Source organism: Malus sylvestris, chromosome 17 (assembly GCF_916048215.2).
Source record: "Malus sylvestris chromosome 17, drMalSylv7.2, whole genome shotgun sequence".
NCBI lineage: Eukaryota > Viridiplantae > Streptophyta > Magnoliopsida > Rosales > Rosaceae > Malus > Malus sylvestris.
Window position 1 is genome coordinate 18229262 of NC_062276.1, and position 22173 is coordinate 18251434.

The 22173-nt window shown below is 36.3% G+C and overlaps 1 protein-coding gene and 2 long non-coding RNA genes across 4 annotated transcripts; 2 read left to right on the plus strand and 1 right to left on the minus strand.

The window, feature by feature from the left end:
• Positions 1-1347: 1347 nt before the first annotated feature.
• LOC126612630 (protein ROOT HAIR DEFECTIVE 3-like) lies at positions 1348-21602 on the plus strand. Of its 2 annotated transcripts, XM_050281093.1 has the most exons (23): positions 1348-1521; positions 2411-2560; positions 6317-6383; positions 6476-6578; positions 6843-6913; positions 7058-7121; positions 7204-7269; positions 7432-7479; positions 7556-7618; positions 7767-7823; positions 8010-8168; positions 8256-8324; positions 8415-8506; positions 17509-17587; positions 17697-17862; positions 18246-18370; positions 18623-18885; positions 19120-19216; positions 19305-19469; positions 19818-19922; positions 20534-20628; positions 20731-20827; positions 20985-21602. In XM_050281093.1, exons 1-23 carry the CDS (start codon positions 1518-1520, stop codon positions 21198-21200), a joined length of 2421 nt encoding a protein of 806 aa, XP_050137050.1. In that variant the 5' UTR covers positions 1348-1517; the 3' UTR covers positions 21201-21602. The 2 variants fall into 2 exon arrangements, with proteins under 2 accessions (XP_050137050.1, XP_050137051.1); XM_050281094.1 differs by lacking the exon at positions 20731-20827.
• LOC126612636 (uncharacterized) lies at positions 8522-10875 on the plus strand. Its single transcript, XR_007619202.1, has 2 exons — positions 8522-9877; positions 10002-10875. It is a non-coding gene; the product is annotated as an uncharacterized LOC126612636 (long non-coding RNA).
• Positions 12298-15715, minus strand: LOC126612633 (uncharacterized). Its single transcript, XR_007619198.1, has 4 exons — positions 15595-15715; positions 15430-15515; positions 15276-15347; positions 12298-12535 (listed from the first exon to the last, which is right to left on the minus strand). It is a non-coding gene; the product is annotated as an uncharacterized LOC126612633 (long non-coding RNA).
• Positions 21603-22173: the final 571 nt, after the last annotated feature.

The window sequence follows — 22173 nt, forward strand, 5'->3', positions numbered from 1 at the left end:
GTTTGATGAACTTTTCTCTCTCCCCTCCCCAGATTGCCGATCTTCTCCTTATATTTCCGATTGTCTCCTCCCTTCACTCCCTCCTCCTCCATCACTCCCTCCCCACATTTTTTGGGTTCTAGGGGTGTTTGATTCGAACAAGAAGGCCCAAAAACGGCTTTGTTTCGATGAGAGAGGTTTGGCTCATGGCGGGCGTCGGATTCAAAGACGACTTTTGAGGAGAAGTTGGTGAACAATCTCGGATTCACGAAGAAAGAGGAAGTGAGTTTTGTGTGTTTTTAACTGGGAGAGATAAGAGCCATTTTGCTGTTGGAGCTTGCTCACTTACTTGCTCTGGTTCTTGAAAAATCTTATAAAAATAAAATCCTTCTGCAAAACAAGAAAAATAACTACTAAATGCACCCAAAATTTAAAACTTGAATTTGATTTTCACCCAGTAAATTACTCACAAGCTTTGAAGCTCTAGAAAATGGCAGAAAGTTGCAGACAAGCTCTGTTGTGTTAGATAACGGCGGATGAAAAAACCCAAAAATCAGAAATTGTAGAAAAATTCCATGAAACAGAGGGAGGGGCGGAACCTGGGAAGAAGAAGAAGATGAATGAGAAGATGAACTAGGATTCAAACGAAGAAGAAGATGAATGAGGGAGGGGCGGAACTTGGGAGGACCGATAGTGCGTTCAGAGAGGAAGGAGACAGCGAGCCCGACTAAATTGTCCCGTGGTTGTAGACGGGATAAATAGTCGGGTGTGAGGGGTACCAGATTAAATAGTCTGGTGCTTATTTCATATGAAGCTTACTAAACACCCGCTTCATATTATTAATATTATCCGGTATGCCAAACGAGGCCTATGAGTATTACCATAGCGACATTTTGTGAGTTTTACTACCTATGATCCGTTTATTGTTGACACTCGCATTTACTCATTGTACATTTCTCAATTTCATCAATTGCTTCTACATTTGCTTGATGATCTGATGTGGCATCCACTTTCGTATTTACACACTCAATGGAAAGTTTTGTGAATATACTTATATGATATGATTGCATTAATCTGTAGCAGATTTGATATAAAATCGTATGAAACCTAGGAAATCTTTCATTCTACAAGTTATATTACTTGGATAACAAGTTTTTCTCTTCCTATTACTTACCATAGAAAGCACAAGTGTACCTTTACCTAGTATAAGAAAATGATTTTTTTTTTATCAAACAATATTATCTACTCTAATGGAAAGAATGTGAACTTTATCTAAACTACTAATAATGTGATTCAAATTCGATTTTGTCGGTTTAGCAAAATAAAAAATAAAGAAAGAAGGAAAATGATTTAGCAAAAAGTAATTAGAGGAGCAAAAGAGACAGAGTCACGCCCACTATTTGAGAAAACATCTCTCCTTCTCCTCTGAGATCGATCTCTCTCTCTCTCTCTCCCCCCTAATCGTTCTCTTTCTCTCAGTCTCGCACACATTTCGAAGCCCGTCATCACAATCTCGGCGAAGCCAATCTCACCCGCAAATGGGTACCTTCTCATTCCTCTGATCCATCTGATTTATATACCCTAATCATAATTATAACCAGACGTTTATTTATTCATTTGTTTAATTTTCCGTTTTACATTAATTAATTGCGATTTAGCACCTGATTGCCATCAATTTCAGACGTTTACTGATTGTGATACTGGGAGCGGTCATGGGTATTTAGCATTTTCTGCATTGGGTTTCAGTTTTTGTGTTTACCTGTTCATGTTTTTATAATTTAATTGAGTCCTGATTTTGCCTCAGTTGGATGCAAATTTTGGGGTTTTGAAGTGGTACATTGAGGGGAAATGATTGATCGTAATATCCCATTTCTTTTTTTCTGTTAGTCAGAAAGTGTAGGAAAATATAACAAAATCTTCTCTCATTTATTTATCGAGTTTAGCTTGAGACGCCAGAAATGTAATTCGATGGTCTTCTGTGGGTTATGGGATTCTTTTTGGCTTAGTTGAGGTGAGCTAGAAAAATTTGTAACACAAATGTAATTGATTTAACTTTGTCTTCAGCAATGTAATATCGGGGTATGGTTAATTAGCATGATACTTGCAGATCAGTGTCGAAATTTTACCTTTTCTAAATTCAAGACTAAAAAAATTATGTTTTTGTTGTGATACATGCAAAAGGCATGCAGAAATATATATAATTGGATGAAATTTTAAGAGTAGTGAGAAAATGGTAGCTATTTTGATTGATTTTACACTTTGTCTTTGCAGATTTTGGTTTTTTGTAAATGCTTTCGATGATATTTGAATCAGCAAAGCTAGTGTTTTGGTCGGCAGATTGATTTTTTGATCAATTTCTTTAGGATGTTTTGTAGCTTTGAAATCCATGGATTTTGTTTCTTGTCTAACATTTGAGCACACTCTCATCCAGCAAAAAGTGAGGAGTGCTGTTCTACTCAGCTTATCGATGGGGATGGTACATTCAATGTCAGCGGAATTGACCGGTTTATCAAGGAGGCAAAATTGCCTGAATGCGGGCTTTCTTATGCGGTTGTCTCCATTATGGGCCCACAAAGTAGTGGTATGCATTCTTATCGTTTCAAGCATAGCATATAAGTCTTCCTTTTTCCCTGTTTACTTTGTTGATGGTTTACATATGATGAAGTGTATTTTATTAAAGGATAAATTAGGTTCCCATCCCTCATTTTTCTTTCTCATTAATTGAAACCTTTTTCCTTTTTCATTTTTGATCAAGGTCCTGTGCCTTTTCTCCATGTCATTATTTGAATATTAAATTATTTACAAGTCATTATATGCCAATTTTAAAAATGAAAAACTTATTAATCATTTTCAAATATATCTTTTTAGCACTATTCTAAAAATCCCAGCGCTAGACGGCTGTCCACCACTCCGATTAGTCCCTAGGTGTTTGAAAATTAAGAAAGTGCGCCTAGACCCAGCTAGGCGCCCGCCTAGCCCACCTAGACTTGCCTAGGTGTTGTACTTTTATGCATAAACGGAAGCGAATTATAACAAAGTACCAATATCAACGTCGTAGGCGAAAGCTAAAACAAACAATCTCAAACTAACACGAGATTTACGTGGTTTGGCGTAAAGCCTACGTCCACGGGTGATGCACTGCTAGGAATTTCACTAAATAAACGGAGATTACAAAAGAGTGTTTAAACTCTCACAACCCAAATCCCACAAATTACAAACCCTAAACCAAACGAGTAGAGAACTCAAACAAACGGAGAAGATTCTCCCAAATTGCTCTCTAACTCACAAACTCACAAATTGACTCTCACCAAATTGCCACACGAATGAGCCACACAAAATACACTAACCCTAACGTCCTATTTATAGTGCATAGGACTTAGGTTACAATAAGAATCCTAATAGGAAGTAAATCCAAATCCTAATCAAATAGGTAATTAACAAAATCTCTCCACCAAGGAAACCAACTAAGAAGTCAAAATTCAAACCCAAATAGGACACCAAAACCAAATAGGTAACACAAACCTAATTCTTTGCACCATCCTAATTTTGAGCCGTAAAAACCCAACAATCTCCACCTTGGCGAGAAATTAGCAAACTTCCAAATCAAATACAAACTTCAAATTTGGGATACCAAAATACATACACAAACGTGCACCAAATTCCTTTGAAACTGATCTCCAACTTGACTCAAAAAATCCAAAAGTCTTCAAACTTGAAATTTCCTCCAACGCCTTCCCCAACAAATTCCATTATGGAAACTAACAAATACGAAACAAAATCCAAGCAAAAGCTTGAACATATGAACAAAAAGGGCGAATTGCACTCCACCCAAAGAGCTTGAGTACCAAGCTCCACCTCTTCACATAACCTTTAGAGGAGTTCAAAACAACGATTTTCTGCAATGTTTGCATCAACACTAGCAAAAGACTTATCAAACGACTTCTTTTTGCCCTTGAGTTTAGGGCAATTTACTTTCCAATGGCCTTCCTTGTAACAATAGCTGTAAGTGTTCTTTCCAAGTTTGCTCCTTTCCTTATTCCTTCCTTGAACTACCAAAGCACGCATCTTCAATTGCCAAATACCAAAGTCATTGCCGTCGAACTTTTCAATATCAACTTTCACTGACGACACAGAAGACTTCATAGTGACTGCCAACCAAAGCCCAAGCCGAAACCTGGGCTCTGATACCACTTGTACTTTTATGCATAAACGGAAGTGAATTATAACAAAGTACCAATATTAACGTCGTAGGCGAAAGCAAAACAAACAATCTTAAACTAACACGAGATTTACGTGGTTCAACGTAAAGCCTACGTCCACGGGCAAAGCACTGCGAGGAATTTCACTAAACAAATGGAGATTACAAAAGAGTGTTTAAACTCTCACAACCCAAATCCCACAAATTACAAACCCTAAACCAAACGAGTAGAGAACTCAAACAAACGGAGAAGATTCTCCCAAATTGCTCTCTAACTCACAAACTCACAAATTGACTCTCACCAAATTGCCACACAAATGAGCCACACAAAATACACTAACCCTAACGTCCTATTTATAGTGCATAGGACTTAGGTTACAATAAGAATCCTAATAGGAAGTAAATCCAAATCCTAATCAAATAGGTAATTAACAAAATCTCTCCACCAAGGAAACCAACTAAGAAGTTAAAATTCAAACCCAAATAGGACACCAAAACCAAATAGGTAACACAAACCTAATTCTTTGCACCATCCTAATTTTGAGCCGTAAAAACCCAACACTAGGTACCCGCCTAGGTCGTGACTCTCACTTATCACTTAAACAGAAAATCCTGGGGTAGGAGGTGGAGGAGAGGAAAGAGTTGGGGACAGCGAGGAGGGTGAGGGAGGAGCGGGGAAGGAAGTCGGAGGAGATGGAGGAGTTGAGGAGGGAGGCGAAGGAGGAGAGGTCGGGGAAGGGGGAGAGAAGGGTGGAGATGTTGAGGGCGTGGATGGAGGAGGACGAGGAGAGGAGGAGGAGGAAATAGAGGAGGGTTGTAGGGGTACAATGGGAAGTGGGAAATGTATTGGCCGTTATGGTTTGGATTGGGTAGGGGTGGTTGTTTGGCTCTCTCTCTCTTGCAGAGAGTGTTCATTTTGCATTTTATTTTGTTAATTAAATGTAAGAGACTTGTTAAGTACTTGGACGAACATTTATTATATGTTTGTTCTCCATGTTTTCAATATGTTCTAATACTTTATAATCTATATGTCATTTTATTTTGCAATTGATGCATCATAATCCAATTATGTGTTTTTTTTTAAAGTATAAAGAGATATATAATAAATTTACTTGATCTGCCCTAGTCCGCCTAGGCGCTAGACCCCAACTCACCGTCCGACTAGCGTCTAGCGTCTTCTAAACCTTGCTTTTTAGTATTTTTCATATATTTATATTTATATTTATAATTGGTATCATTTTTTTTAGTTACCAATATTCTTTTTAGTTGTAATTTGTACCCATAAAGGTCGTACCCAGTGCACAAGGATCCCGCTTTACGCAGGGTCTGGGAGAGGTGAATGTCGGCTAGCCTTACCCCCATTTATGGAGAGGCTGCTCCCAAGTCTCGAACCCGAGACCTACCGCTCATGGGCGAAGGCACTTGCCATCGCACCAAGTGCGACCTCTTGTAATTTGTACCCATAATTTTGAATTTTAATATGTACCTATATGTTTAATTTAATTTGTACACATTTTTTTGTGAATGTACCCATAATTATATGTATTTATGTTTTAAAATATATCAATAGTTATTTCTTATGCTATGTTGATAATTATGTGGGTATGGATAAAAAAAAAAAAATGTCGGTACCTTATTTTTTTGGTAGAATTATGTGAAGAATAATATTACTCTATTATTCATTTCTAAGTAATTGTTATATTGTAAATTTGTTTAAATTTCATAATTTGTAGGATATTGAATGCATAAATGCATGAATTAAATCCCTTAAATGATGCTAGCGACCTAGATCAAACTATTTAAACAAATAAGGTTTCATCTAACAATCAGGTTGACTAGGGACTGGAACCAAAATGACCCTTTATTAAATTATCATTCAGTATAATGCTACATGTTTGAAGTTTAAATCAGATGGAGAAGATTTTATAATGTGGTTTGGTAATTAAAGGCATGAATTTCTATGTATTATGCTTTCTATTTTCTCATCTGATACTCATAAGCTGTTTTTTTCAGTTCAGCTTGCATGAAGGGATTTCATACTGTTTTCCTCTTCCTAAATGTTGGCTAACCTTATTCACAGGCTATGACATGTTAAGGTTTCACTTAATTTTTTATTTTTTCTACTGATGGTCTGGCTAGGAAAGAGCACATTGTTAAATCATTTATTTGCTACCAACTTTCGCGAGATGGATGCTTTTAGAGGAAGGCAAGTTCTCATGATGCTCAATCTGAAATAAATTAGTTATATTTTGTTTAATGGACCAGTAATATGATTGGCACATGTTTTTTTTTCTCCAGGTCACAAACAACTAAAGGTATTTGGGCTGCAAAATGCGCTGGCATTGAGCCTTGCACTCTTGTAATGGATTTAGAGGGTACCGATGGAAGAGAACGAGGAGAGGTGGACACCCCACTTTAGTTTTCTTTAAATTTTGATTTATGGTTGTACTTGGATTTTATCATCATTACCAGTTCCCTGTTTATATTCCTCCACGCCCTTGTGCTTGGATTCTCAAAAGTTCCATCCAACTTTTACCAGAATGCATTATTCTGTCAATATTCTTTTTCAAGGTTCAAGTATTTTGAAATGGAATCTTAGAGTTTAAACAGGTGGAGAAGAAATGACATAACTGTTTGATTATTATTAATTGCTTTTCTTTTAAAGGATGATACTGCATTCGAGAAGCAGAGTGCCCTCTTTGCTCTTGCTGTTTCAGATATAGTGCTCATAAACATGTGAGCTTTCTCCCCTTTGAAATATTTTTGAGTCTAATATATCAATATGTATTTATTCTCTGCACTTTTCTTTAACTATTATATTGTTTGGGATATCATTTTTCATAGTTTGTGTTAATCTCTGAAGCAATTTTTATCATCCAGGTGGTGCCATGATATTGGCCGTGAGCAAGCTGCAAACAAGCCTCTCCTGAAGACTGTGTTCCAAGTATTTTTATACCTAGCTTTCATGTTTAAGCAGTTAGTATAAGTTTTATGAGATTGATTTTTTTAAACTTTATGCTTCACAGGTGATGATGCGATTATTTAGTCCACGTAAAACAACTCTGATGTTTGTCATCCGTGATAAAACAAGGGTTAGTTCTTTTCTTTTAGCGTTCTATGTCGTAGCTTGAGATAAAGCCAATTCTACTTTGCATTTATTATTCATTTTGTAGTTTATGTTACATCGCTTTGTTTCTTCGCAAGGCTTTTCAAATCTGGGTTGAGTTTTTGATAGTACCCTTGTCTCTTTTTAGACACCATTGGAAAATTTAGAACCTGTTCTTAGAGAAGACATTCAGAAGGTAAGTGATTTGTTTCCTTGTTATTTTCCGACTTATGTTGATGTTTATTTTCAACCTTCTCGATCCTTTGCTGCAGATATGGGACTCTGTTCCTAAGCCTGAAGCCCACAGGGAAACTCCACTAAGTGAATTTTTTAATGTAAGATGTCAATACTTTTCTGACATATGAGCATAAAAATGTGCTTATTTTTGTGGCATAAACTGTTAAAGAATGGCAGCAGTTTGATGTTATTGTGGTGAAAACTATCACCCATGTTTTCGACATATTTTGATGATTGAATGGCTAGGTTGAGGTTGTTGCTCTTTCAAGTTATGAAGAAAAAGAAGAGCAATTTAAGGAGCAGGTATATATGCATATGTGTGTCTGTTGACCTCATAGAATTCTTTTTGGTCTTGTACAACAGGTCAAATTAAAAAAATTAATATTTGTTTCTTTGTTCTTGGTGTACAAAAAACTTTAGCTTTTCTCTAGATACATCTATCTAACATTTTTGTTTTCCTTCTTTGGTAACCTATGTTTATAAATTGAGGTTGCTAGCTTGAGACAGAGATTTTATCATTCTATTGCACCCGGTGGTCTTGCTGGAGACCGACGGGGGGTAGTTCCTGCGTCAGGGTTTTCGTTTAGTGCACAACAGATATGGAAAGTCATCAAAGAAAACAAAGATCTTGATCTTCCAGCCCACAAGGTAACACTGCAAATATATTTTCACTTATGACATTCATGTCATATGCATGCTGTTTTTATTTAGTCATCTTTTGTTCATTCACTGTAGGTCATGGTGGCTACTGTACGTTGTGAAGAAATTGCAAATGAGAAGTATGCTGCTTTTGCAGGAAATGAGGTACCTATTTTTCATACAGTACCGCATTTTTCTTCTTCTTAAAGTTGATGTTGTAATTTTTGTGGCCCTTGAACTCCTTAATTATCACAGGAGTGGAATGAGTTGGATAAGGCTGTTCAGTCTGGTCCTATTTCTGGCTTTGGGAAGAAGCTCAATTCAATCCTTGACACTTGTCTATCAGAGTAAGTATCTTCATCTGTTTCTCTCAGCATTATAGCTTTAGGATACAATTTGATCTAATGAAAGAGAAGTTCTTTAACTGTTTTGTGAATATCCTTTTAATTAGGTATAGTACGCACTTTCAGTGAACATCTAGAATTCACTTTGATGGTCATGTTAGGTTTGGAGTAGACACTTGCTTCTAGGTTCTAGAATTCATGATGCATAAGACTCTTAAGGGAGCCTCACTTAATTGAACTAGAAGATCTAGGTTACTGGTTACAAGAAGAAGGCTTGTTGGTATGCGATAGGATTTTTACCAATTGCAAAAGTAGGGATAAAAATACTTAAAAATACTTGCAAGATAACAAGGGTTGTAGTATAAACGGCTCAAGCAAGGTCGTTCTCCACAAGGATTGATATGAATAACTTGTATTTAAAACCAATACTTAGTTAATCATTTAAAACAAGTTTTGAAAAAGTTTTGGAATTGTGAATTAAAATAAAAAGACATAAAATAATTAAAATTGATTTTAATGAAAATTTGGCAACAGAGAGAAAATAAAATAGTTTTGGAAAAATCAAATATGAAAAGCCCTAGGGTTTAGCCGTTGCCATTAACAACCCTATGTAGTTTTACCAATTACTTATGAATTACACATGCAACTTTGAAGGTTAGGTTTTCCTTATCATATTCTCGTGATATTCAAGCAATAATGTATATCTAACATGCAATCCGTCATGCAAGACTCATTAAACTTTGTGAAAACCTTTTGAAAAACCATGCAACCCTTTTTTTTTTTATGCTAAAACAATGAAAGAGGGCGACAAAAAAAAAAAAAAACTATGCAACCCTTAAGAGCGTGATATTTGCCTTAAATGAATTACAATTATCAATCTCAAGAAGCCCCACTTAATCCTCCGGTAATATTTTGAAATTGCATCCAATTACTTGTCTAAACATCCTAATGGTGGCTGTCATCAAGACATATAGATAGTTTAAACACAATATGCATAAAATCATAAGCAATTCAATAAAGCTACATATTCATGCTAAGGCTCGTGGCCTTGCCCTAGCAAAAGGAATTTATTAAAAAAAACAAAATATTATTAGAAGAGTGGATAGAAAACACCTTGAAAGAAGAATACAAATTGCCGAAGCCTAACGAAGTTCTCTAAAGTAGTGCGTATAGAACCCTAATACACAATACACAATACACAATATTTATATTGCTTTATTCCTTATTCTACCTAAACAAGGCTTTCTAATAAATCTGGAAATCTAAGTAAATAATAAATAATAAATAAAAGGTTTCCTATTTAAAGTCAAATTCGGACTGTAGAAAGAATCAGACTTTTGACCGACCAAATCAACTCCGATTTGGTCCCAAAAGGTCTTTTTAAAGCTTGAGACTAAACTTGACATTCGTGTCGTGTTTCTCGTGTTTGTGTTGTTTTCGACTGTAGAAAGAATCAGACTTTTGACCGACCAAATCAACTCCAATTTGGTCCCAAAAGGTCTTTTTAAAGCTTGAGACTAAACTTGACATTCGTGTCGTGTTTCTCGTGTTTGTGTTGTTTTCGTGTCATACTCGATAGCTTAACGGGTCGTGTCGTGTAACACCCGTTAAAATAAACAGGTAATATGACCAGACCCAAAATTGACCCATTAATATTATCGGGTAATATAACCCGACCAGTTACCCGTTAAGAAAAATATATTTTAAATCAATAAATAATGAAAATGAAAAACATAATTTGACCCATAAAAATGTAAAACATAAGACTAAATTAGTATATACGTACCACATTGTCACATAAATATTACTTCAAAACATAAAAAAAAAAACATTTGTCTTTCAAATTTACATACCCTTAAATAAGAGCCTAATAAAAAAAAATTAGTGCATACTACAAAATACAAATGTTCAAAGATATGCAAAATGAAGAGAGTTGTGTTTCAAGGTTGAGGAACCTTGCACGTTTTTGACAATAAAACCCTTCAATTTTCATCAATCATCAAGGGAAATGGTATTGGAACTTTTGCTTGATATATTGTCTTCAAGGGTTATATTGACAATGTTTTCACTAAGGTTTTCCATATTCCATAAACTATAGATCTAAATTTAACCGCTGATTGTCGTTTAAATTTATGCTCCATTGACCAAATTTTTTTTTTTTTTTTCGGATTTTCTTTTTAGAAAATATGATCTCTTACGGGATGTAGGAAGATGAACGGTTCGGATCATTGATCTTACATTAAAAGTTTTACCATTAGTGAAAATATAGCTCGAAGTTTATAAAATCTCTAGAAACTATATAACATAAACTCATATTTTAGTTAACTGTAAATATTGGAATGTCATATCAATGATTTGAATTGTTCATTTTTCTACATTTGCTAAAAGTTCACTTTTCAAAAAAGAAAATCTAAAAAATGAAATTCGGTGAATAGAATAAAGTGTAAACGACAATGGACGGTTAAATTTAAATCTAAGGTTTATGGATTATGGTGAGTAGAATAATGATACAACAATAATTAATAAACAATATATACATATGACATATCCACTGTATCTATTGTATTTTTATAGTAAGTTTCTTTAGTAGTTTAAAAAATTAAAATCATCAAAAATAACTTTTTTTCTTATTGTGTCGAAATAGGTTACCCACGTGTCACTCTCGTGTAAACCTGTTAAGCATCCATTATTAACGGGTTCTTATCATGTAACCCGATTAGTTATTGTATTGACTCGAAACTCATTATTTTCGTGTTGTTTGTGTTGTGTTAACAAGTCGTGTAAGAAATTGCTAGGTCTACTTGAGACCCAACAAATCCTCAAAAACCTTCCTCAAAATATGCCATCTTGACCTTCAAAATACCCAAAAGTCCAGAAACGTCAATATGGGAAAGCTGTGCGCTAGGCCTTCTTTTCTTCGCCACATTCAAACGGCTTGGAATTAAATTCTGGAATTTGGACACAATCATCTTGAAAGACTCACAAACCCACTCCAATTGGAATTACTCCAAAGTTCATCTATTTCATCGCTTTATGTCCAAAGTAGATTCGCATGTCCTACTATTGAAATTTACAAGTATCAAAATTCATCCAAAATATCCAATAAATTATAACTAAGAATAAGGTAAAATAAATAGTATAGTATCAACTCATCAGTATGTTGCTTTATGTTATTTAACCTATGTTGAGAATATCGCGTTTAAGAATGGGAAAAACAAGAACAAATTTCGGAAATCGAAAAACAAATAACCAAGATAAATACCACCAAGAATTTACGTGGTTTGGCAATAAGTGCCTACGTCCATGGGATAGCAACAACAATCTTTCACTATATCAATAATGAGTGCAACCAATAATCTTGCCAAATCTCTAGAACTAGGACTTGACAAAAAACCTGAAAGAACAAGAACAAGAAATACACTATCTCTTTTCTTTTCTCTCACACACACGTTGCCCTTTTCAATATTCTCTCACCCTAATCTAGGGCTGGGCACGGGCCGGGCCGAGCCGGGCCGAACCTAAGTTTGTAGGAACCTGACATTACCCGAAACGGGCCGGGACGGGGCGGGGATTGGATTTTCTTGTATAGGAACCGGACATTACCCGGCCCGGTTAAAACGGGCCGGTTCGGGCCGGGTCCACGGGTACCCTTTTTTTTTTTTTTTTTTAACTGCACTGCACAGTTTGAAAACTGCACAGTTTGCAATTTGCAACTGCACAATCACAATGACACTGCATTTATGCAGATTTTGCACAAATTCACCATTATTCACATCTAATCTAAATACAAAGTCTAATATCCAAGTTCATAAATTAAATTTTAACAATACATCCAAAATAACAATATTACATCGTCCTCCAACATCTAAAAATGAAATCCACATACACAATATCCGAAAGTCCAAGACATCCAAATTCCAAAAATCAAATAATCCAAAACAACATAAACATGACATCCGCAATAAATTTCAAATTAAAACCACATCATCCAACGCCCAAATTCCAACAACAATCCTCAATTCCTCATTGAATCTGTAAGCAAAAATAGAATATAAACATCATATTATCCTCATTGAAATTTAAAGTTTATTCATTTGAGTTTAAAATATTACCGCAATTCCTTTTCCTTTGTTCGTTCGAGTTGTTTGAGGAGCTTCAATTTCAGGAACACTTGATGAAAAGGTTGAACTTGTAAATATAATATTTGCTTTTCTTCTTTTATATTCTACAACAAAGAACAAAAGTTAATTGTAAACCAATTAATATAAACTTATAAACCAAACTATACAAAACAAAATAATTACCTTCTTCACACTCTTGATAAAATTCAAGCTCTGCAGGACTTGCTTCATACTCAATGTTGCCAATTGGTTCACTTCTTAACCAGTTTTGGAGGCACATCAATGACTCCACTGTTTGAGGAAGGAGACATGATCTATAAGGATCAATTACTCTCTTTCCTCCACTAAATGCACTCTCACTGGCAACTGTTGACACTTGAATTGGCAAGACATCTTTCGCTATCAAAGCAAGTGTGGGATATGTGCTCCTCCCTTTCAACTTCCACCATTTCAAAACGTCAAATTGTAAACCATGTGGTACTTTCTCTACAGTGTCAAGGAGATACCTATCCACCTCATGTGCAAGCGCAATATCTTCGGTGTCTTCTAGTTCTTTCTCCCAATCATCCATGATTTGACTAAATATTATTGGATTTTCTGTTGGCACACTAGAAGATGATTGTTTTACCCTTGAAGAAGAAGTGTCAAGAACTAAATCTTCTCTACCCTTTTGTTGTGTTTGTGAACCGAAAGCTTGGCAAGCATATTCATCACACATCACCTTCAACAATGTCTTCACTTGATTACTTTTATGTTGAATCTCTTCTTCTGGAAGTCGTAATTGCTTTTTACACAAGTGCATGTAGTGCCTCAATTTGAACCTTGGGTCTAAGACAAGGGCAACTACAAATATTTGATTAAGGGACTCAATTGAACCAAAATACTTTCGATATTTGGCTCTCATGTTGAATGCCATATCACGTAGCACCACCTCTACACTTCTTCCAGTTTGCATATATTCAGGCAAAAAAAGTTTTTCAATCTCGTTTTCCACAGCAATGACATCATGAACAGCTGTATTAGATGTGGGATACTTACTTGCACTAACTTTCACAGTTATAAGATAGAAGACCTTCAAAAATTCCACAAACACTTCTGCACCATCCCAATCTTCCTCCTTAGGTGGTCCAACCCTCCCTTTACTCGCCACTTCTTCTCCTTCATCATTAAGCACCTTTTCACTGAAATAGGTGGAGTATATATTGGCTTCATCATCTTCGGACATCCTTTCAAATGCTTTTTTAAACTTCATGCAAGATTCTAGCATCATGTATGTGCTATTCCACCTAGTAGGCACATCCATAACAACTAGACCCCTACTATCCAACTTCTCATTCTCCACACATTTCTTGAAATAACTAAACCTTCGGGGACTTGATCTCACAAACCGCACGGCATTTCTAAGAGCATCCACACTTGTATCTAATTTTTTCAACCCATGTTTCACTACCAAGTTAATAATATGAGCTAAGCACCTCACATGCATAAATTTGCCATTCATAATCATTTTACTATTTGTCCATTTCTGCATTTTTCGAACAAGATACTCAATTGCCACCTTATTAGCCGATGCATTGTCAACTGATATACACATCACCTTTTCGATCCCCCACTCAACCAAACATTGCTCAATCAGCTTCCCTATTTCTTTGCCTTCATGACTTGAAATCAAACAAAAGTTTAGAATCCTTTTGTGCATATTCCATTCATCATCCACAAAATGAGCAGTTAGCACCAAGTAGTTCAAGTTTTGCACACTTGTCCATGTATCAGTAGTCAAGCTCACTCTATGTTTGTGTATCTCATTTTTTAACTGCTCTTTCATGGTATCATACATACTGAATAAATTCCTCACAATAGTTCTCCGAGATGGAACATGCAATTTAGGCTGAACTTTGCACATCATCCGCCTAAACCCCTCACTCTCCACACAACTAAAAGCTACCTCCTCGATCACAATATACTCAATAATACCTTCCACTGCCTCTTCTTGGCTCCACCCTTTAGCAACAAGCATGTTTTTAGCGTTCCCAGAAGGTCCAGAACTGCCTAGAACCTTTTGCATCTCATCAGTTGGTTTATATGACTTGCAATGTTTATTGATATGTTTAATGTAAGTACTAGTTCCACCCCCACTTGTATCACATGCAAAAAAGGCGTTACAATAGTTACACTTAGCCTTCAATACTTGCACCTCCGCCATCTCTTTCTTTCCATCCTTTTCTACTTCTTGTATTTCCGAGACGGTACACTTAGTGACATGATCCCAAACCCAAGATCTCTCAGAAGAAGATCTCTCTAGTGAAGCTAATATGGTAGGTTGTTTTGTCTTTGAAATAGGTGGTGTTTTTCTTTTTCTGGAGGATGAGGGTTTTGGGGGAGGCATTGATGATTTTGACTCTATGGGTTGTGCTTCTATTGGTGGTTGTGGAGGACATGGTGATGTACTAGCCGTAGATGATGCTACATTAACACTAGGGGTACTTTGACTTGCTGAGTGAGACATAATGTAGAAAGAAATCTGTAAATATATAAAACCAAACTGCACATGTATAAATCAAAACTGCACATATATAAATCAAAACTGCACATATATAAAAACTGCACATATAAGTATAACAAGGAACTTGAGGACATGAATTTGAAATTACCTTCTCGTTTAAGGAATTGAGAAATCAACCAACTAATCCCAGAATAGTTAGCTCAGTCTTGGCCCTTCAAAACTGTGAATGTGGATTTTGTCCAATCCGTTAATATGCACTCATACATTAATTAAAAAGAAGGAAATAAAGACAATTGGCAAACCTTTTCTGTAAGAACATGGTCAGTTTCTGCCATTTTGCTGGACCATGACTTGCTGCTTCATAGTCAGATAGAAGACCATCAAGAACCTAGAAAAAGAGAATTCAAATATTAAAAAAACATTAATGAAAATGTTAAAGACCACAGAAGCAACCCACTGTTGTTTACCTTCCCAACATTATCAATATTAGCATCACTAGCATGGCATGCTGTTCTCAGCTTCCTTTCCATGATTTGTATGGCATTTGAACAGTGCAACTCTGCCTCCATATATGCATTATTTTTACAATCCTGTGTCAGTAGCCAATTTAAACAAAGTAAGACCAAGTATACAAGGGATGAGTTAACAAGAACGGATAAATGCATGATGAGTGAGCTATTGTCACTAAACTATTTATTGTACACACACAGAACATACACACACGCAAAACATACACACATACACACATACACACACACACACACACACACACACACAGAAGCAGAACACAGAACACACACACGCACGCACACACAGACAGAGAACACACACACAGGAACACACACACACACACACAACACAATACCAGATAACAACAACCAAATCCACGGGACAGTGAAGAAAAAAAAGGGTGAATACTTTCATCCGTATATTTACATAGTCAAGTGATGAGCTAATCATCATTTACTGTACGTTTTTAACACTTGATTACCAACATTTTCTCAGCATTCAAAGTTAGACAGACATATTTTCTGAGCAGCCAAACAGAGTCAAAAGTCATACAATTACAAAACCTGCTGGGGCCAAATATCTTTCTATTTTTTTTTTAACAAATCACAAAACCAAGAGCAGAAAAGTATGAGAAGAAAATAGAAACAATAACATAAGCTATAAAACATCACATTACACAGATAGACTCACGCAGCCTATCTCACACCCAAAGGGCAAGATTCAATTGGTTTTTAGTTTTTACCTGTGAGACAGAGACTGAGTACCAGATTCAGATCCTTAAAAAATGCTGGCACTAATCACATAAAATTGACCTAAAAACACAACAGGTGATTCAAAATCAGAGAACTCGAAATGCAGAAAAACAACTAAATCAAACTCGACCCACATAATATTTAGGAATTTAACACCCGAAATAAAGCAGAGAACTCAAAATGCAGATCAGTTATATACACAAAGGTTGGTTTTACCTGTGAGACTGAGAGATAGTGACAAATCGAGAAGATGGGTGGTGGGGTGACTGGGTTCTGTAAGTTTGGGATGCCGTCGAAGTTGTTAGGCTGTCGTGGTGGTCGCCAGGACCGTCGTGATGTCGGGGTGGTGGAGGGGAATGAACGATTCACAGACGGCGAGAGAGACTGAGACTCGAGTGAGAGATTAGAGAGTGACAGAGTCGAATTCGATAGGACAAGGAAACCTAAAACGAACGGTTAAGATTGGATAGAGATATGATCTTCAATCTCGTCCGTACATTCTAATTACAAACGGGCCGGTCCGGGTACCCGTTTTTTAATATGTTTGGAACCGGCCCGAACTGAAAATGTCTACGGCCCGGCCCACCCCGCCCTTTTCTGTTTTACAAAATTAGGACCCGGCCCGTACCCGCCCCGAACCTCTATTACCCGCCCCGACCCGCGGTTCCTGTACCCGTTTGCCCACCCCTACCCTAATCCCTTGAGTGGTATTCAATTTATTGTTTTGCTCACTTCTCAAAACTAGAACAATAGCCCCTTTATATAGACATAATAAAGGTCTTCTTCAATAAGGATTATTAATCCTAATTGGAAACTAGTTATAAAACCTACTGCAATTGAGAAACTAACTCCAATTGGGAAAACAACTCCAATTAGGAAAACAATTTAATCCTCTAAGACTGTTAATTCCCAATAGACAACAGCCTATCCAACACAACTGATATGTCAATTTGTATTCAGATTTTCATTAAATTTCTTGTCAGAAATATGTGAATGACATTCCTTCGCTTTAATTATACTGAGCAGTTTAAAGTTTCTGTTGCAGTCCACCTTTTGACTTGTGTGGCTGAATAGTTCTTTGTATTTAGTTGATTAATATGTTTATTTGTGCAATTTTAGGTATGATGCAGAGGCTACGTATTTTGATGAAGGTGTTAGAACTGGGAAGCGCAAGCAGCTTGAAGAAAAATTGCTGCAAGTAATAATCCCGATATATATATAAATTGAGTTTCAATTCCATCTTACTCATGTCTTCACTTATTCACTTTTTATGTCTTTTTTTTCTCTCTCTTATTTTTTTCTGTTAGCTTGTACAACCTGCGTTCCAAGCTTTGCTGGGAATTATAAGATCTGGTACTCTGGATAAGTTCAAGGAAGCATTTGATAAGGCTTTGAGTGGTGGGGAGGGATTTTCAGCGGCCGCTCATAATTGCTCCGAGTCCTTTATGGCTCGGTTTGACAAAGGATGTTCAGGTGTGTTTTGGGAATTCCATTCCTTTAGCTAAACTTGGAAACTAAAAACAAAATAAAAAATTGAATTACAAAATAATAGAAGCCTTTAAATTGATGAAGTGAAGAATACGTGAACAATTTACAATTTGGAATGTACACTCCGAAAAACTGAATTACAAAATATGAGAAGCCTTTAATTTGATGAAGCGAAGAATACACAAGTCACGTTTTAGAACACACGTTTTACAACACATTCAAGTACAAGTTGAGTGACCTGTTGCTTCCTGCTGAGTAAATGTGTTCTAAAGGCGAGACTTCAAAATAACAGATTTTGGAATTGACTCCACAGATTTGAGTTTTCAATGCTTCTAAAGTACAATGTGGTATTAACACATTTTTTGCAGATGCTGCTATCACACTAGCAAACTGGGACACATCTAAAGTAAGGGATAAGCTTAAACGTGATATAGAAGCCCATATTGCTTCAGTTCATGCTGCTAAGCTATCTGAACTTACTTCACTTTATGAGGTATAGTTGCATGTTTTGTTCATTGTTCCTTGTGAAATGATTGGGGTAACAGGTAGTTAAAAGCCCAAGCAAAATTCGAATGCAAAAGAAAATTAAAAGGGAAGTGGGTTCAAGCAATAACTTAGCTAGTTGGACTGGTTACATTGTGTCGGATATAGTTGGGAGAAGTTTTTCTCAATGATTTTCAATCCTGATATTTTTTATGATTGAATTTTCTAATGGACCTGTCTGATAATTTAACCATATTTTCAGGGAAAGTTGAAGGATGCATTGTCAGCACCAGCAGAAGCTCTTCTAGATGGTGCTAATAGTGAGACCTGGCCCTCGATAAGAAAAATTTTCCGGCATGAGACAGAATCAGCTGTCTCCGGGCTCTCTAGTGCACTTTCCGGTTTTGATATGGATGAACAAGCTAAGGGCCAAATACTTGCAAATCTAGAGGCATATGCAAGAGGTGTGGTAGAAGCGAAAACAAAGGAAGAGGCTGGAAGGGTTTTGATTCGTATGAAGGACAGGTAGGAAATCCTTTCAATGGTCACATTCAGCTGTCTAATTGTTTCAATTTTATAATATGGAAATTAAGATTGGATTTGCCCACTGGATTGCAACACTACTTAGCCATGGTTCTGAGACATTCAGTTGTCTCAAAATGTTTTCAAGAGTTTATTTTATGGAAATTAAGTTTGGATTTGTCCACAGGTTTGCAACATTACTTAGTCATGGTTCTGATGGTTTAAAATTTCCTACAGGTTTACGACATTATTTAGCCATGATTCTGATTCAATGCCGCGTGTGTGGACTGGGAAGGAGGATATTAGAGCAATTACCAAAACCGCTCGTTCTGCTGTATGTCATAATTTCTGTTGTATTATCTGTTATAGTTTGTGTTTGAATTTTCGCTAAAGCTTCCTTAACTATATATTCAATTTTGCAGTCTTTAAAATTGCTTTCTGTTATGGCCGCAATCCGTTTGGATGACGATGACGTTGATAATATTGAGAATACTTTGTCCCTTGCCTTGGTGGATTCCACAAATGCTGCTGTTAAAGATAGGAGTATCACAGCAGCTGATCCACTGGCTTCAAGCACTTGGCAAGAGGTGGCTTTCTTTTTTTCATTTCTTGCGTATGAATTTATAATCTGCATTGCAGTGATCCCATCTATTAGAAAGCCATGTTAGCTTAGGTATTTCAAGCCTTGAAAAAACTGGTCCCTTTTGGTCTTTTAGAGTCAAAGCTAAGTATTTTTCCAGAAGGCCATGTGGACTTGCGCCTTTCTGTGAAATCAGAGACAAACTCAGACTTAAGTATGCTTATTTGATAAATAAGTTCATAAGTTACTCTGGCAATGTATTCTCTCGTTTGCTCATTCTGTGGTACTGCTGGTAGCCTTTAGTTTTGCCTGTAAGCACCAAGTAACTTTAGTGACTTTTCCCCCTTCTATGCAGATTTCAGCATCAAAAACATTGATCACACCTGTCCAGTGCAAATCTTTGTGGAGGCAATTCAAAGCAGAGACCGAGTACAGTGTTTCTCAGGCTATTTCTGCACAGGTACGATAGACTACCTGTAATGCTGGCTATTATTTCTCTTTTTCCATTTTCTTTGATTTCTTATTTTTCTTAATGGAAACCATAAACTGTTTTGTCTTCTATAAAGCATTATTTAGTGGCCTGTTATTGTTTTAGCGTGTTTTAGCTTTTTAGCTTAGATTTAGATTTAGATGGTACCGTTCATTACATTTATGCCTGTATTGATCTAATGCCTTACTTGATTTTGTTTCGTTTTTTAGAGGAGTTTCAGACAGAATTTTCGTAATTAAATTACTCAGTAAGCTTGATATTACATCTTTTTGTTTTTATTGGTAAAGAACAGAGATTAAGGAACAGTTCTGAGGAGTTAAAGAGTTAAAAACAAATCATTAAAGAGGCTTCTTAGCTTATATTTTGTAGTTGAGTCGTGCAGTGTTGCTATTGCCTTGCATAAATATTACTGTTTCTCGGCACATATCAAATTCAGAATATCACTGCGGTTGAGATGAATACATTGATCAATTCATGTGGTATACTATTTTTATCAATTGCTCTTTAATGGTTAGTATTTCTCTGCGTTTAACTTACTGATAGTCACACCTAGTCCATTCCTATGCTATTTTACTTTTCAGGAAGCTAACAAGCGTAATAACAACTGGCTGCCACCTCCATGGGCAATTGTTGCCTTGATAATCCTGGGATTCAATGAATTTATGACACTTTTAAGGTACATACTTGCTTTTAGTGGAGGTAGATGATGATGCTGGTGTTCTACCTTTTATTTTACCCATTACCACTATTCTTACAAATTCATATACCGTCATGGCAGAAATCCTTTGTATCTGTGCGTCATCTTTGTGGGATTTTTACTCGTTAAAGCCCTATGGGTGCAGCTAGACATTGCGGGTGAATTCCGCAATGGTGCTGTGAGTATCAAATTTTATTTTAAATTTATCTCTCCTCCCTCATCCCTTACCATTCTATTTAAGATAGGACTGATCATATAATACCAATAACCACAATATCTTATTGCAAAAGGTGATTTCGAAGTTGACCTCTAACTGTGTGATACTGTGCCTACAGCTTCCTGGGCTTCTATGCTTGTCGACCAAGTTGGTTCCAACTATCATGAACATGATGAAAAGACTAGCAGAAGAAGGGGCAAAGCCTGCAGCTAATGATCCTCCGAGGAACCCTGCACTAGCATCAACAGGCTATAGGAATGAAGGGAATTCTAGCGGTGAAATGTCATCGGAAGTGACAGAATCTGAATGCTCCAGCCCCTCAAAACATAACTAGTTTAAACAATGAGATCGAAGACCGGTTTCCTGTTTGAAGAGTCTGGTGTTCCACGTACTTAATGTACGGGTGTTAGTCAGTGGTAATTAGTTTTGTAGGCATCATTTTTGAGCGAGTGCCGCATACAAGAGAGGGAAGAAGAGGAGGGGGGGGGGGGGTGTTGTGACTTGTGAAGGAGCCCCATCAAATAGTTATAGGTGGGTTTTTGTTTTGTTGTTTCGTGTTGTTGGAGAAGCTACTAAAGTGCTCATTTCAGTGATCGATATTGATAATTATGCTGTGCATTGATTAATTCCTACGGTGATCGTCAGTTTTGTATTGCTAAGTTGTAACCATGCTTGGTCTTGGAGTTATCTGAATATTGTCAAATCAATTATCCACCAGTTCATTTTCCTTTTTGTATTTTTGATAAGTAATATGTAAATTGTTCTTAAGGAATAATGTTTGCATATTATTTAGGGACATTGTAAAGAATGATTATTTTTCTTAATCTTAGGATTGAAATAGGACAAAAGGAATATGCACAAAGCATGCACATGCAATGTACAACAATAGGACAGAAGTATGATTATTTCTACACCTTGAAGTAACCTAATTGCCCTTGTATATAAATTGATTAATTTGTCAAACCAGTTAGCATTTGCACCTTTGTTCGAAAGTCTCTGGTGCCCAACCCTTAGCTTCAAGAACCTTAACCCTAAACGGCATGGCCTTTTTGCACCCTATTTTTTGACAGATGCTAACTTCAGAATCTGTTCTATGTATTTCGCGGCCTAGGCAATTGTGTTATTCTTTTCAAAAAATTTCAATGGCAAAATAAAAAAGGAGGTAAATTTTAAATGAAATTTCATTATTTCGACCTAGGTTTTTTAAAGTTGGGAATTTGGGTGCAGTTTAGTGTTTTGTATTGTTAAGTTGTTCAATATTATTTTGTGGTGTGCATGTGGTTTAGAGGTTGATGGAAATTAATTGC